This window comes from Hylobates moloch, unplaced genomic scaffold, assembly GCF_009828535.3.
Source record: "Hylobates moloch isolate HMO894 unplaced genomic scaffold, HMol_V3 SCAFFOLD_5, whole genome shotgun sequence".
Classification (NCBI taxonomy): Eukaryota; Metazoa; Chordata; class Mammalia; order Primates; family Hylobatidae; genus Hylobates; species Hylobates moloch.
Genome location: NW_026652280.1, coordinates 71,387,840 through 71,403,444, shown reverse-complemented (window position 1 = coordinate 71,403,444; position 15,605 = coordinate 71,387,840). Strand labels below are relative to the sequence as shown.

Here is a 15,605-nt window from a genome sequence, read left to right as displayed (position 1 = left end):
TGTATCAATGAAATTTGTGTTATATATCATATTCCTGTCTCTACAGTGACAGAATTTTCTCTTATTTTCTAGGTCTATAAATTTTGAATATACATACTTTAGTCAAATTAGTTCACCATAACAAAGTTCTTTTTCACTATGATCTGTAACTTCTTTAGATTAAGCGTATTTTTAAAATAAGCACTCTTTTGGGATTATATTCTCTATGATTAACAAATTACAAATTTCTTTAAGAAAATAATTGACTGCATAAGAGTCCTCAAATTTTTTAATACAAATAGGTCAATAATGGGATGATAGTCTCAGTGCACAATTAGTAAGTAGGCCTTCATTTGAAAATGAGGCAATAATGAAAACTGTGACCTCAATACTGGGTAATATAATGTGAAAATTGGATGGACTTCATAATACAATAGGGAATAAGTATTTTAATACAGCACCTTTTTTTGGTTTTTGAAGTTTATGAACCCATTTGTTACACAAATTGACCTAATAACAGCTTCTACTCTGTGATGACACTTTATTAAAATCAGCTCATGGTGGAATTATAAGCCAACTGTTATATAGGTTTACAGAAAGTTTAACCTTGTTGAAGGTATTAAGGATTTGCTTTTAGCTTTATGTGGATAGTATTACTTGAAGACAGTTTAATTCCTTAGCATTTGATTTTAGGAGTGACCAGTTTACATCATCTTTTATGCAGGCTTTTATTTTCATTATTTTAATTAGGCTAGGAAAATAAGGGGTTCTTTGAAAGGGCCTTAGCCTGTTGACTTTAGGTTCAGTGCTTAGTCATGTTTATTGACATTTCCTTAACCTATAATTGTTTTCTAATTTGTTTTGATTTTTTTTTCCTGCTTTTCTAGGACAGTGTTGAGCAAGAACTCCCTTCCTCTCCAAAACAACCTATTTGTTTTGATAGACAATCAACATTAAAAAAAAGTATGTATATTTTAACATTAATTTAGTTGTGGTTAATAGTAAATATTGATGTGATGTAGTCTTTGGTATTTGATAGAAGACATTTCCATTTTTTCCCCCCAAAATAAAATACTTAAAATTTTATGGTTAGCTAAACCATAGATTGTTTTGCATGAAGTATATCAGAAGAGTTAATGTATAGCACAGTAGAAGCAAAAACAGCATCACCAGTTTCTTGTGTTTTAATAATATGTTTTATAAAAACTGTATAGCTTTGCTTTTAAATGGTAATATAATTATCTGACAAATACACTTGCTGAATTGATAATTATATGAATTGGTTTGTGAAGGTGGAGGAATGTTGGATAAGCAGCTAAAAAGCAAAAGTATACTACATGTTGGTTCTGATGCTTTTCCAGCTGGGAGAAAGTAGCCTGGATATAAACCCAGAAAAGAATATCATATTATGTATATCTTCTCCCCAGGGTGCAAATGATTCTGGTATATATAGTAATAAATTTGTTACTCTTTTGCTTTTTTTTAAGTCTTTGGTATTGGGTTTTTATCAAGTTTTTATTTCCTAATGTCTTGATCACATTCTTTTAAGTTATTTGGCAGTTTCCTCATATATATTGCTACACTTTACAGCTAATATTGATCCAACACGGAGGTATCTTTACCTTCAGGTTTTGGGTGGAAAAGCTTTCTTGGAACATCTGCAAGAACCTGAGCCTTTACCTGGACAAGTTTGTTCAACGTTTACTTTATGTTTACATTATCGAAACCAACGTTTTCGTTCTAAACCTGTTCCATGTGCCTGTGAACCAGATTTTCATGATGGCTTTTTACTTGAAGTACACAGAGAAAGCTTGGGTAAGAAACAGTAATAAATTGTCATTTAATTGAGTAAATCTTTGTTATGTTTTATTGTGAAACCATAATAATGACTTTTTCTGTAAGGAGAGATTTATAATGGAGGAATCTCTATTTTGTTTCCCACTGCTCTTTTCAATTTAAACTACTATCCACCTTCTTGCAATATTCTGTTTGCTATTCATTTTCCCTGGATATTATTTTTTGACTGTTTTCATTGTCGATTCTTTAGTAATACACACTTAAATACCTATTATGTGCATAGTGTTATGCTAGGCAGGTGCTGGGATGATATAGTGGAAAATGAGACATGGTCTTTCTCATTTATAAAACATAACCAGATTGATGATGTTGTGTAACTTTTAAAAGTCAAAGTTTAGGCTGAGCACGGTAACTCACAGCTGAAATCCCAACACTTTGGGGGGCCTAGGTGAGAGAATCATTTGAAGCCAGGAGTTCAAGACCAGTCTGGGCAAAGTGAGACACTGTCTCTACAAAAAATAAAAAATAGGCTGGGTGCGGTGACTCATGCCTGTAATCCCAGCACTTTGGGAGGCCGAGGCAGGTGGGTCACCTGAGGTCGGGAGTTGGAGACCAGCCTAGCCAACATGTCGAAACCCCGTCTCTACTAGAAATACAAAAATTTCTAGCCAGGCATGGTGGCAGGCGCGTGTAATGAGCCGAGATCACGCCATTGCACTCCAGCCTGGGCAACAGAGTGAGACTCTGTTTAAATAAATAAATAAATATTTATAAATAAATTACTTATAAAATTTTTAAATAAATTTTTATAAATATAAATTAAAAGTCAAATTTAGATGTGAACATATAACTGCCATTTTTGTTTGTTTTTTTTTCTTATTTCTCCAATAAAGCATATAATTCTCATAACTAAATTTTATGCTACTTGATTCCTGTAATTGTTTTACACTATGCTTCCTTCAGTAAAGGTATTTTGTACGTTTTAATTGTCAGTATGGAAATCTTTATATTTGTAAACTAAGCAAAGTTTCAGACTGTCTTCACAATTTTAGATTTAAAGATGACTGAAACATTACTAAAATTTATTTTTTTCCCTTTGAAAGATGTTACCTTAATAAGGCAATTCATAGGATAAATTGCTAGATTCAATGTGCTGTATTTTTCAGTTGTATGTTGATTATACAGTGATAATTTCTGGAGGTTAAAGGGATTTCTGGAGGTAGTTTGGGGATTAATGTTGACATACTTGAAGACTTTTTATTGTAGTAGCATATACTTTAGTTAAGTACTTTTAAAGAACAGACTTATCTCATGAATCAGAAAGCACTGATATGCTGTAAGTTACTGGATAACTCATCACAAAGTTTGCCAGTCTTCTGAAAAGTTAGTGACAGAAATAGGACTGTACTTGTATTTCCAGTTTTTTCCATGCTTTCTGAGACATTAGCAAATTGTTCTATTTGGTTTTATATAAGCTTATTATTTAGTATACTGTTTAATAAAAGTATTCTTTTATGTTGGCCTAACCGAATATGTAGTGTGGTATAATTTCGTTTGGATTATATTGCTAGGTGATGGAACTAGAATGGCTGATTCAACCACAATGTTATCAATAAGTGATCCAATTCATATGGTGCTAATCAAAACAGACATATTTGGTGAGACGACTTTAGTAGCATCGTATTTTCTGGAATGGCGATCGGTTTTGGGCTCAGAAAATGGAGTGACCAGTCTGACTGTGGAACTTATGGGTGTAGGTATGGTGATTAATATATCATTATTAATCTTTTTATAGCCAGAGTTCATTTGTAAATATATTTTGTATCTTTAAAATGCTTTTATAATCCAAGAGGGAAACCTGTAAAATAGAATTTCATCAGAGTTACAATTGGACCCCAGCATCCTAGTCTTGAGAAATGTCTTGAAGAATAGTATCAGTATAGCACTTCATGGTCAATCTGACCTTGTCTTAGGAGAAATGTTTTTTTTCTGGAAAATGAATACAGGAATTTTGAGGGTTTTAATTTCAAGTTCATTTGATTAAATACAAGGCTATAAAGAAAATTAATATTCTTGACACACATACAAACTTATGTGTGTCCAGTCATCACACCCTGGAATACATCCCCTTTGGTACCAGTGATTCTTGCAAAATATGAAGTAGGTGTTCTCCCAACCCTTTACAGTGTGGGGGAGTGAGACTTGGAAGAGGTAATAATTTGCTCAGTGTCAGTATCAACTAGTGCTTGAGGGCAGAGCTGGTGCCTATCTTATTTATCATAGTCTCTGGAATCCTGCACACTGCCTGCTATGTAACACATACTTGCTAATAAAATGAGAAAACAAAACCTACCAATGTTTTATCTATAACATATAATGGAATTACTTTGGTTTTTAAACTTAGTCACAGAGTTAAACCTTGCCAGTGGACAGCATAGCCTTAGTAATTTAGATGATGATGATGATGATGATGATGATTATTATTATTATTTGAGATGGAGTCTTGCTCTGTCGCCAGGCTGGAGTGCAGTGGTGCAATCTTGGCTCACTGTAACCCCTGCCTCCTGAGTTCAAGCAATTATCCTGGCTCAACCTGCTGAGTAGCTGGGACTACAGGCATGCACCACCACACCCAGCTAATTTTTGTATTTTTAGTAGAGACGGGGTTTCACCATGTTGGCCGGGATGGTCTCGATCTCTCGACCTCGTGATCTGCCCGCCTCGGCCTCCCAAAGTGCTGGGATACAGGCGTGAGCCACCGCTCCCAGCCAGTAATTTAGATTTTAATAAGTCATACCAAGAATGTATTTTTCTTTAAATAAAAATTATAGAAAAAGTGTCCTTTATGTAAGAAATTTATTTTCAAAAACAATACCCAATTATTTGTCTTCAAAAATAGGCCTAACATGATAATCGTAGCAGTGACTTGGAAACAAGCAGATTCTGGTTCACTGAAGAAACATTAAATCGTTTTGATGTGAAGTATATTTGTTTTCTAGTTCTTTAAATCCAGGCATGGATTGAAAATTTCTACACAGCCTGTAATTGGATAATGGGGAGTGACAAATGGGAGTGACTATAAGTGACATAAATGCTTTCTAATTTTGTGTGTGTGTGTGTGTGTGTGTGGAGACAGAATGAGGTATTAACAGTTGCTTTGACTTTGAATTTAATGTAAGTCTGGTTGATATTATACATTTAATTAAGATAAAAAGTAAGAGTCTCAAATCCTTTAAGTCAGAAAAATTTCTTAAAACATGTTAGAAAAGCCAGGTGTAGTGGCTCATGCCAGTAATCCCACCAAGCACTTTGGAAGGCTGAGGCAGGACTATCACTTGAGCCCTGGAGTTTAAGACCAACCTGAATAACATAGGAAGACCCCATCTCTACTTAAAGAAGAAAAAGAGTGTTAGAAAGCTAAGAAAATAATCTCCTTATAATTAAACACCTTTGTTTAAAAAAATTGATTTGGTTCATTTTAATATGAATATTAAAGGTAATGTTGAGTGTTATCTTTATTCCATGTAAGTGATAAAACACCAAGTGCCTAAATTATTTTGGTTAGACTTTGGTTGACTAAATATATATAGTATTGAAATCTCTGAAGTTCAAAATATTTATGTTTATAGGCACAGAATCAAAAGTTTCTGTGGGAATTTTAAATATAAAACTTGAAATGTATCCACCACTCAATCAAACGTTATCTCAAGAAGTAGTGAACACACAGGTAAATACTTATGAGTTTCTCTTTTTTGTGTGTTTGTTTTCATAGTAGTGTATTTACCTGTTGATCCTAAAAAGCACTCTATTTTTAGAAAATTACCATTTATTACTTTCTAGATTAGCACTCAAAGGTTCACAAAAAGGATGAGAAAGAAAATAAAGACAAGATTGTTTTCCTAGGAGAATCTGTAGTCTAGTTTGGGAAATACGATGAACATTTATTGAGACAACATAAGAATTACAGGATAGGCCGGTGGCTCACGCCTGTAATCCCAGCACTTTGGGAGGCCAAGGTGGGCGGATCATGAGGTCAGGAGATTGAGACCATCCTGGCTAACACGGTGAAACCCTGCCTCTACTAAAAATACAAAAAAAAAAAAAAAAATTAGCTGGATGTGGTGGCGGGCGCCTGTAGTCCCAGCTACTCAGGAGGCTGAGGCAGGAGAATGGCGTGAACCGGGAGGCGGAGCTTGCAGTGAGCCCAGATTGTGCCAGTGCACTCCAGCCTGGGCAACAGAGCAAGACTCCATCTCAGAAAAAGAAAAAAAAAAAATTACAGGATAAAGCTGAAGAGGATAAAAGAGTAAAGTGCAACCTCAGTGGGGTGGGATCTTAACGTTCTTTCACAGACCTTTATTGAAAACTTGCTGCTTATGTCTTTTCTGCTCTGTTCTCTCAGGGTAGAAGTGCTTGCCACCTCTAGAGTGTGTTTGGAGAGGCTTTTTTCCCTAATTCCACTGTCAGGTCTCTGATGAATTACTTTCTTCCTGGGTCTTATAAGATTGGCAGATTTTTTCATTCCTTCACATTGGATTTGCCATCTGTGTTTAGTTCTTGCCAGTCTTTAGTTTGGAGGTTCTCATTATCTGCTGACTTGCTGGGGTGGCACTTGTGGAATGGTTCTCCTTGATTACATACACCATCCTTTACTCCACCCTGCCTGTCATATTGTTCCTTTTACAGACCTGTGGTTAGACGCTAGTGCTTCTCCCTCAGGCAAACAATGTCCTGCCCTGTTTTCTTTAAACTTTTTTTCCTTCCTTTTGTAAACCCTCATCTCCCTCTAATCTCTAGCTTCTGACATGTGTCATGGGTGGTATATATACCTGAAACCACATAGTGGGAACCAACTTTGATGTTACTCAAATAAATACCCAGCCCTATGGGAGGCTAAGGTGGGTGGATCACTTTTGAGTCCAGCAGTTTAGGACCAGCCTGGGCAACATAGTGAGACCCTGTCTCTACAAAAATTTTAAAAAATCAGTCAAGCATGGTGGTACATACTTGTAGTCCCAGCTGCTTGGGAAGCTGAAATGGGAGGACTGCTTGACCCAGGAATTTGAGGTTACAGTGAGCTGTGATTGTACCACTGCACACTAGCCTAGATTACAGACTAAGACCCTGTCTCTTAAATAAATGGTGTATACACACATATACATATGTGTATACATGAGGGTTTTTTTTGTTTTTTGTTTTTTCCGACAGAGTCTCGCTGTGTTGCCAGGTTGGAGTGCAGTGGCGCAGTCTTGGCTCACTGCAACCTCTGCCTCCCGAGTTAAAGCAATTCTCCTGCCTCAGTCTCCTGAGTAGCTGGGACTACAGGCGCGCGCCACCACACCCAGCTAATTTTTGTATTTTTAATAGAGACAGGGTTTCACCATGTTGGCCAGGATGGTCTTGATCTCTTAACCTCGTGATCTGCCTGCCTTGGTCTCCCAAAGTGGTATACATGAGTTTTAATCATGTTATTCATATATTTATGTGACATATAAAGTAAATGTTTGGGCTCTACTTTTTTTGGGTAGTAACTTTTTTTTTTTAATTAAATTTTATTTTTTTAGAGACAGCATCTCACTCTGACTCTCAGGCTTGAGTGCAGTGGTGTGATTATAGCTCACTGAAACCTCAAACTCCCAGCCTCAAGCAATCCACCTGCCTCAGCCTCCCAAAACATTGGGATTGCAGATGTGGACCACTGTGCCCAGCCAGGTTCTCCTTTTTAAACTTAACACTATTTTATATATATTTTCTCATATTTCCACTGTCATATTTATAATTTCTAGTGACTAAAACATAAGTTTATTCTATTTCTGATAATCAAATTGCTTCCAATTTTCTCTTTAAAATTGCACTATTAAAAATTTTAGCCAGGCTAATTAGTCTGTAATCCCAGCAATTTGGGAGGCCAAGGTAAGAGGATCACTTCAGGCCAGGAGTTCAAGACCAGCCTGGGCAACATAGGTAGACTTCATCTCTACAAAAAATTTTAAAAATTAACTGCGCATGGTGGTGCATCCCTGTAGTCCCAGCTGCTGGGGAGGCTAAGGTGGGAGGATCACTTGAGCCCAGGACTTTGAGGCTACAGTGAGCCATGATCATGCAGTAGTAGCACTCCAGACTGGGTGACAGAGCAAGACCCTGTCTCTTAAAAGAAATTAAAGTCAGAAATATGTATGGATCCTATATAGATGTCAAAATGTGCTAGACACCGTTCTAGACACTGCAGATGTAGCTGTGTATAGGGCAGCAGACAGCTAGACAGCTTGCTCTCAAGGAGTTTAGATTCCAGTGCAGGAGAAACAATAAGTCAGCAAACAAAATAATCAGATAGTAGAAGGTGTTCTATGGAGAATTATTACAGGTGATATGATACAGTGGTTATTGGGTGGCTAATTATAGGTCGAGTGACTAAGGTAGGGAAAGAGTCTGAACTGCAGGAAGTAACCAGCCACGCAAAGATTGGGGCTGAGCTTCCAGCACTGAGAACAGCCTAGAACAAAAGCCCCTATGGAGGACCGAAAGCCCTGTGTGGCTACAGCGTAGTGGGTTGGGGAGAGAGGAGAAAATGAGTCGGGCCAGAGTTCATAGGCCAGGGCAGGTATTTTGCAATGTGATGGAGAATGAAGTGTTTTAAACAAGAGAATGACAATATGTTTTGTTTTGTTGTGTTTTTTTGAGATAGAGTCGCCCAGGGTGGAGTACGGTGGCATGAACTTGGCTCACTGCAACCTCTGCCTCCCGGGTTCAAGCAATTCTCCTGCCTCAGCCTCCCGAGTAGCTGGGATTACAGGCATGTACCACTATCCCCAGCTAGTTTTTGTATTTTTAGTTGAGATGGGGTTTCACCATGTTGGCCAGGCTGGTCTTGAACTCCTGACCTCAAATGATCCACCTGCCTAGGCCTCCCAAAGTGTTGGGATTACAGGCGTGAGCCACCATGCCCGTCTTGTATGATTTACTATTTAAAAATTTCTGGGCTGGGCGCGGTAATCCCAGCACTTTGGGAGGCCAAGGTGGGTGGATCATGAGCTCAGGAGTTCAAGACTAGCTTGACCAATGTGGTGAAACCCTGTCTCTACTAAAAATACAAAAAAAAAATTAGCTGAGTGTGGTGGCATGTGCCTGTAGTCCCAGCTACTCAGGAGGCTGAGGCAGGAGAATTGCTTGAACGTGGGAGGCTAAGGTTGCAGTGAGCTGAGATCATGCCACTGCACTCCAGCCTGGGCGACAGAGCGAGACTGCATCCCCCACAACCAAAAAAAAAAAAAAATTCTGTCTTGGGAGGAAAAAAAGGTGACTTATGATTGTATGGAGACTGGATTGTACTAGGGGTTAAGTGTAGAAACAGGGAAGTCAGGAGGCTTTTATAGAAGATGATGATGACTCAGATTAGGGTGCTAATGATGTAGAGAAGTAGACAAATCTGTTACATATTTTGTAGTAATTAAAGATAATGAATAGACATTGAAAAATATTTTTTTTAATTTCAAGCTTGCTTTGGAACGTCAGAAAACTGCAGAGAAAGAGCGATTATTTCTTGTATATGCTAAGCAGTGGTGGAGAGAATATTTGCAAATTCGACCCTCACACAACTCACGACTGGTTAAGATTTTTGCACAGGTTTGTAAATTATATTAGAATAATTTTATGCCTGTATTTGAGATTTACTGTTATGTGCGTAAATTCCATTTAATATTTATTTGTAAAATGTATTCCAAAAAATAAAAGTGCATTTGTAAAATAAAATGCTGATTTTGTAATATTCTCTTTCACTGCATAGTGAGTGGCAAGATCAATCCATGTCTTATTTTACTTTCAATTTCAGTTATTGTGGGTTTTTGAAAAATCACCTTTCTCAGGTTGAATCAATTACTGTGTTTTAAACCCTTTCTGAATATATTTGATTTAAAGTAGATGAAAATCCATTTTGTTTAACTTGGAATGTGTATTTGCTTGATACTTAGTGCTAAATAATTAACCATTTGGACACTTTGCAGGTTATATGTAAATCCAGCTCCTGTGTGCAGAACAGGGGGGCTCTGGGCATATATATTTTTTTTGTTAGAGTTTTTAAAAAAAATTGTATATAACCACGACCTCTAAGCCAGTGACCAGTAATGTTTAACTGAAGCATTTCAACTATATATCTCTGCCTCCATTTATCCTGAGTCCTAAACCCATTTTCTCTCTTTAACAGACCAACATAAAATATATGGTCAGGTCGGCCGGGCGCGGTGGCTCACGGCTGTAATCCTAGCACTTGGGGAGGCTGAGGTGGGTGGATCACGAGGTCAGGAGATCAAGACCAACCTGGCTAACACGGTGAAACCCCGTTCCTACTAAAAACACAAAAAATTAGCTGGGCGCCATGGCGGGCGCCTATAATCCGAGCTACTCGGGAGGCTGAGGCAGGAGAATGGTGTGAACCCGGGAGGCAGAGCTTGCAGTGAGCAGAGATTGCGCCACTGCAATCCGGCCTGGGCAAAAGAGCAAGACTCCGTCTCAAAAAAAAAAAAAATGTGGTCAGGTTCACGTATTTTTTGTAACTCCTAAGGAACAGTTCAAATATTTTGTATATATTCAGCCTCATATAGATGCTTTCATCTAAGTATAGTGTAGTATATTATTTTAAGTTAAGTTTCTCAAATCCTGTACATTCATCCAGCTTTACCCTACTTTCCCTGGATTTTGGAACAGGCTAAAAGTGGTTTAGTGTCCAGATGGGGAGCTTGGGAATGAGAGGTTGACTAGAGGTGGGAATAAGGGAAATGGCTTCTGACTTTCCGATAGCGTTGTTTATATATTGAATGACTGGTTGGCAAGGTAACAACATTATCAGGACAAGGGCAAGGAGAAACCAATTAAAATATAACTGGCTTCCTGGCAGGGCGCGGTGGCTCACGCCTGTAATCCCAGCACTTGGGGAGGCCAAGGCAGGTGGATCCTCTGAGGTCAGGAGTTTGAGACCAGCGTGGCCAACATGGCGAAACCTTGTCTCTACTAAAAATACAAAAATTAGCCAGGCTTGGTGGCAGGCACCTATAATCCCAGTTAGTCAGGAGGCTGAGGCAGGAGAATTGCTTTACCCGGGAGGCGGAGGTTGCAGTGAGCCAAGATCACGCCATTGTACTCCAGCCTGGGCAACAAGAGTGAGACTGTGTCTCAAAACAATAACAATAACAACAACAAAAAATATACACATATATAAAAATACACATTATACATATTTTAAAAACTGGCTCCCTGCTGTCTATATAGTCTGAGGCATTTATTCATTGCCACGTGGAATTAGGAACTAGAGAGGACTCAGGATGGAGTGAGGCAGTGAATCAGAGAAATGGCAGGATCAAAGAGGAGGAAGAAGTTGAAATGCACTAAGGAAGTCAAGGAAGTGGGATTTTCTTTTAGGAAATACTACTTAAACGAGTTCCTCTCTCGGAATTCATTGTAAGACTTGAACCATAGAAGGTAAGTTACTCTCGTAGTAACCATATAAGATTGTCAAGTGGCCAGGCATTGGCTCTTTTTGTAAACAGTATGAAGGTTAGAGAAGTGAACAGTCTTTTCAAGGCCAAACAGCAACTCAGTCATGGCAAAGTCTGTATTAAATTGGAGTTTCAACTGGTGCCTTTTTGGTTTGTGCCACCTCTTTCCATATACATAGAGTAAATAAAATGCTGATTTAATTTAGATTCCCCAGAACTGTTTCTTGCTGCTGCTTCCTGTATTTGACTAGTTCTGAAATTAAAGAACAACAGTGTAAAGCAATCTAATTATAAAAACAATAGTTATAAATCAAAACATTAATATACATATCAAGGCCAAAAAAATTTCTAATGTATCCAGCACTGAAAGTAAAGTAAAGAACTTTTTTTTTTTTTTTTTTGTGAGACAGAGTCTCATTCACCCAGGCTGGAGTGCAGTGGTGCGATCTTGGCTCACTGCAACCTCCACCTCCCAGGTTCAAGTGATTCTCCTGCCTCAGCCTCCCAAGTAGCTGGGACTACAGGCGTGTGCCACCATGCCCGGCTAATTTTTTGTGTTTTTAGTAGAGATGGGGTTTCACAGTGTTAGCCAGGATGGTCTCAATCTCCTGACCTCGTGACCCGCCCGCCTCAGCCTCCCAAAGTGCTGGGATCATAGGCATGAGCCACCATACCTGGCCAAGAACTTTTTGCAATGATGGAAATGTTCTGTATCTGTGCTAACCAGTATGGTGGTCACCAGCCATGTACTGAGCATTCAAAATGTGGCTATTATGACTAAAAATAATTGAATTTTAAATTTTAATTAAAATTTAAATAGCTCATAATGGTTAGTGATTTTCTTACTGGATAGTGCCCATTCAGAGGTTGAAATAGTAACTTTTTAAAACACTTAGGTAGCTTGTGGGGATATATTTAGATAATATTAGAATATTGCTGTAATAAAACGACATATCTTACATTATAAGATGCTACTATTGATGATTGACTTAGGCAAATGCTTCCACTTCTTATGTGCTCATCTTTTCTTGCCTGTTAGTGGATTCGTAAGAATAGGAGTAACAGTCCTGCACCTCAGTCCTAACCAAAGATCTGTAGATTTGCCGTGGCCATTATACTTAAAAATTCATTATTCTTTTTATCCTTTGTTAGCTGGTTTTGCTATAGTATAGTAGTAATTCATTGAATGATGCTTTTTGAACTTTTTAGTGCAAGAAACTTTAAAATAAGTTACAGAAATTGAACTTTAAGGCCACTAGGTTTGTGTTTTTTTTTTTTTTTTGAGACGGAGTCTTGCTCTTGCCCAGGCTGGAGTGCAGTGGCGTGATCTTGGCTCACTGGAAGCTCCGCCTCCCAGGTTCATGCCATTCTCCTGCCTCAGCCTCCCCAGTAGCTGGGACTACATGCCCGGCTAATTTTTTTTGTATTTTTAGTAGAGACGAGGTTTCACCATGTTAGCCAGGATGGTCTTGATCTTCTGACCTTGTGATCCGCCCACCTTGGCCTCCCAAAGTGCTGGGGTTACAGGTGTGAGACACTGTGCCCAGCCTAAGGCCACTAGGTTTTAAGAAAATGTTGTAAATCACTTGAGGATTGAGGATATCCTTTTAATATTTAGTTTGTGATTTCAGGACTTAGTATTGTTATACAACACTAGATTATTAGTAATGCTAAGTTCATGTAAAAGAAAACCATAGTTCTCTACATCCCCCCAAAATTAGAATAATAATCCTCTGTTTTAAAAATGGGTGCCCTCTAGGCTAGGCACAGTGGCTCATGCCTGTAATCCCAGCACTTTGGGAGGTCGAGGTGGGTGGATCACTTGAGGTCAGGAGTTTGAGACCAGCCTGGTCAACATCGTGAAACCCCATCTCTACAAGAATACAAAAATTAGCCAGGTGTGGTGGCACATACCTGTAATCCCAGCTACTCAGGAGGCTGAGGCACAAGAGTCGCTTGAACCTGGGGGCGGAGGTTGCAGCAAGCTGAGATCACGCTACTACACTCCAGCCTGGACAATAGTGGGACTCTGTCTCAGAAAAAAAAAAAAAAAAAAATTGATGCCTTCTACAGTTGAGAACTATAGGTATGAATGGAATCTATAGCCAGTTTGCTCTGCAACATAAAAATTAATGATCTTTCTCACTATAATCAAATGTAAATAAGTGAGTGTTTTTTCCTTGCTAAAGTGTGGGAGTATATTGGAAAAAGATGTTTTGGTTGTGGAGAAAGACATCAGTGGTTCTGATAATTCAAACAGATGGTGTTTCTGTTGGCTGGGTTAGATCTCATGTCCTGAGGAGCCCTATCAGAGAGGGTAGGTCATCTCCAAATCTTGAGTAGTAAGTGGCCCTTTCACAGTGCCATATCAGTAACCATGAAGGTAAACAGATTGTGGGCTTTGGTAATACTAACTATAAAATCACAGTGGTAGACAGTCATCACAGACCTATATATGCATACAAGGTATTCAGCACCAACACCAGGAGATACCCTGTATTTAGAATGTAAAACTTTTTCTAGAGCGGTTTTTGAAATTTTGCTTTCAGTTGACTTGGTTAACAAATTATTGTTTCCTGTGGATCCCTAAATTTGAGGCCCTAATGGAAACAAACTAGAATCAAGCTACAATCATTTCTGTTATATCAGCCAATCAGAAGAGTTATTTGTTCTGTCTGGCTATATGTTGTTAAATTCTATATGGTAATGTGAAAAAATACTTAAGCTTAGAGCACCTCTCCCTCCCCTACATACCTACCCATACATTTCTCCGAGGAGTTCTTATTGCCACAGCCTTTGGAGTAAAACAGCTCAGAGCTTGAACCTGGCTCTGTTGCATAATAGCTGTAGCTCCTCAGTTTTCATCTATAAAATGAAAATAATAGAGATGAGGATTAAGGGAAATTATATACACAGCACTTTGCAGCCTAATACTGGATACAAGGTAAGCACTCAATCAATGGTATGCTGAATTATTTTATCCTACATTAATGTATTTGAAAAAAACATAATTGGGGATGATTAATATGTCATTAGAGATGTTTTTCCCCTTTTCCCTAGGATGAAAATGGGATAAATAGACCAGTCTGTTCCTATGTTAAACCACTTCGAGCTGGACGGCTTCTTGATACTCCAAGGCAAGCAGCAAGATTTGTTAATGTCCTTGGTTATGAACGAGCCCCTGTTATTGGAGGAGGAGGTAAACAGGAGCAGTGGTGCACTCTGCTGGCCTTTCTCTGTAGAAACAAGGTATTATACACACATAATAGAATTAAGTAGCAGTATATCATAGTTACTCTGAATTTGTAATCCATTTGTAAAAGAATGCCTTAGGAAAATGCACATATAGTCAACCCTCTATACCCACAGGTTCTGTATCTGTAGATTCAACCAACTGCAGATCAAAAATACTTATGAAAGTAAAAAATAACAGTACAATAATAAAAAATAGTACAAATAAAAAACAATGGAGTGTAACAACGTTTATGTAGCATTTACATTGTATTGAGATTTTTAAACAATTTAGAGGTGATTTAAAGTATACAGGAAGATGTGCTTAGGTTATATATAAAATACTATACCATTTTGGCTGGCCGCAGTGGCTCATGCCTGTATCCCAGCATTTTGGGAGGCTGAGGCAGGTGGATCACCTGAGGTCAGGAGTTCAAGACCAGTCTGGGCAACATGGTGAAACCCTATCTCTACTAAAATACAAAAAATTATCTGGGCATGGTGTCGTGTGCCTGTAATCCCAGCTACTCAGGAGGCTGAGGCAGGAGAATCGCTTGGACCCTGGAGACGGAGGTTGCAGTGAGCCGAGATCGCACCATTGCACTCTAGCCTGAGGACAGAGCAAGACTCATCTCAAAAAAAAAAAAAATACTGTTTTATATAAGCCTTGAGTATCCATGGATTTTGTTTTGCAAGGGTCCTGGAACTAACCCCTTTGGGGTGCTATCAACTTGACCACGTCAGAACCTTGTTCTGTTTTTCATAACATTTAAATATCAATACACAAAAAACTCAGCATCTTTATTTTCTCATGTAGTTTCTTATTTATTGTGATTTCTGTGATGTAGGGACCTACAAGTACTAAAATGTCAGAAATCAAGTTACAGAATGAATTAGAAACAGCACCAGGACCAGACCATGGCTTTCTGGTACTATTGATGTGTTGCAATTTGCTCAGATAATCTTTAAAAAAGAGAAAATAAGGCCGGGTATGGTGGCTCACGCCTGTAATCCCAGCACTTTGGGAGGCTGAGGCGGGCGGATCACCTGAGGTCAGGAGTTTGAGACCAGTCTGACCAATGTGGAGAAACCCCGTGTCCACTAAAAATA

General features: G+C 38.5%; 1 protein-coding gene across 5 annotated transcripts in view; it reads left to right on the top strand.

Annotated features, from left to right (window-relative positions):
• Nucleotides 1-15,605, top strand: part of SPIRE1 (spire type actin nucleation factor 1) — a 280,087-nt gene that overhangs the window by 1,959 nt on the left and 262,523 nt on the right. For 4 of the 5 annotated variants that reach the window (XM_058438667.1, XM_058438665.1, XM_058438666.1 and 1 more), the window contains exons 3-8: nt 867-942; nt 1,570-1,794; nt 3,348-3,533; nt 5,406-5,503; nt 9,271-9,399; nt 14,325-14,513. In XM_058438667.1, coding sequence (XP_058294650.1) covers nt 867-942; nt 1,570-1,794; nt 3,348-3,533; nt 5,406-5,503; nt 9,271-9,399; nt 14,325-14,513 — 903 coding nt within the window. Of the gene's footprint in view, nt 1-541; nt 596-866; nt 943-1,569; nt 1,795-3,347; nt 3,534-5,405; nt 5,504-9,270; nt 9,400-14,324; nt 14,514-15,605 lie in introns of those variants that run through there. The other variant, XM_058438668.1, reaches the window with a different exon arrangement.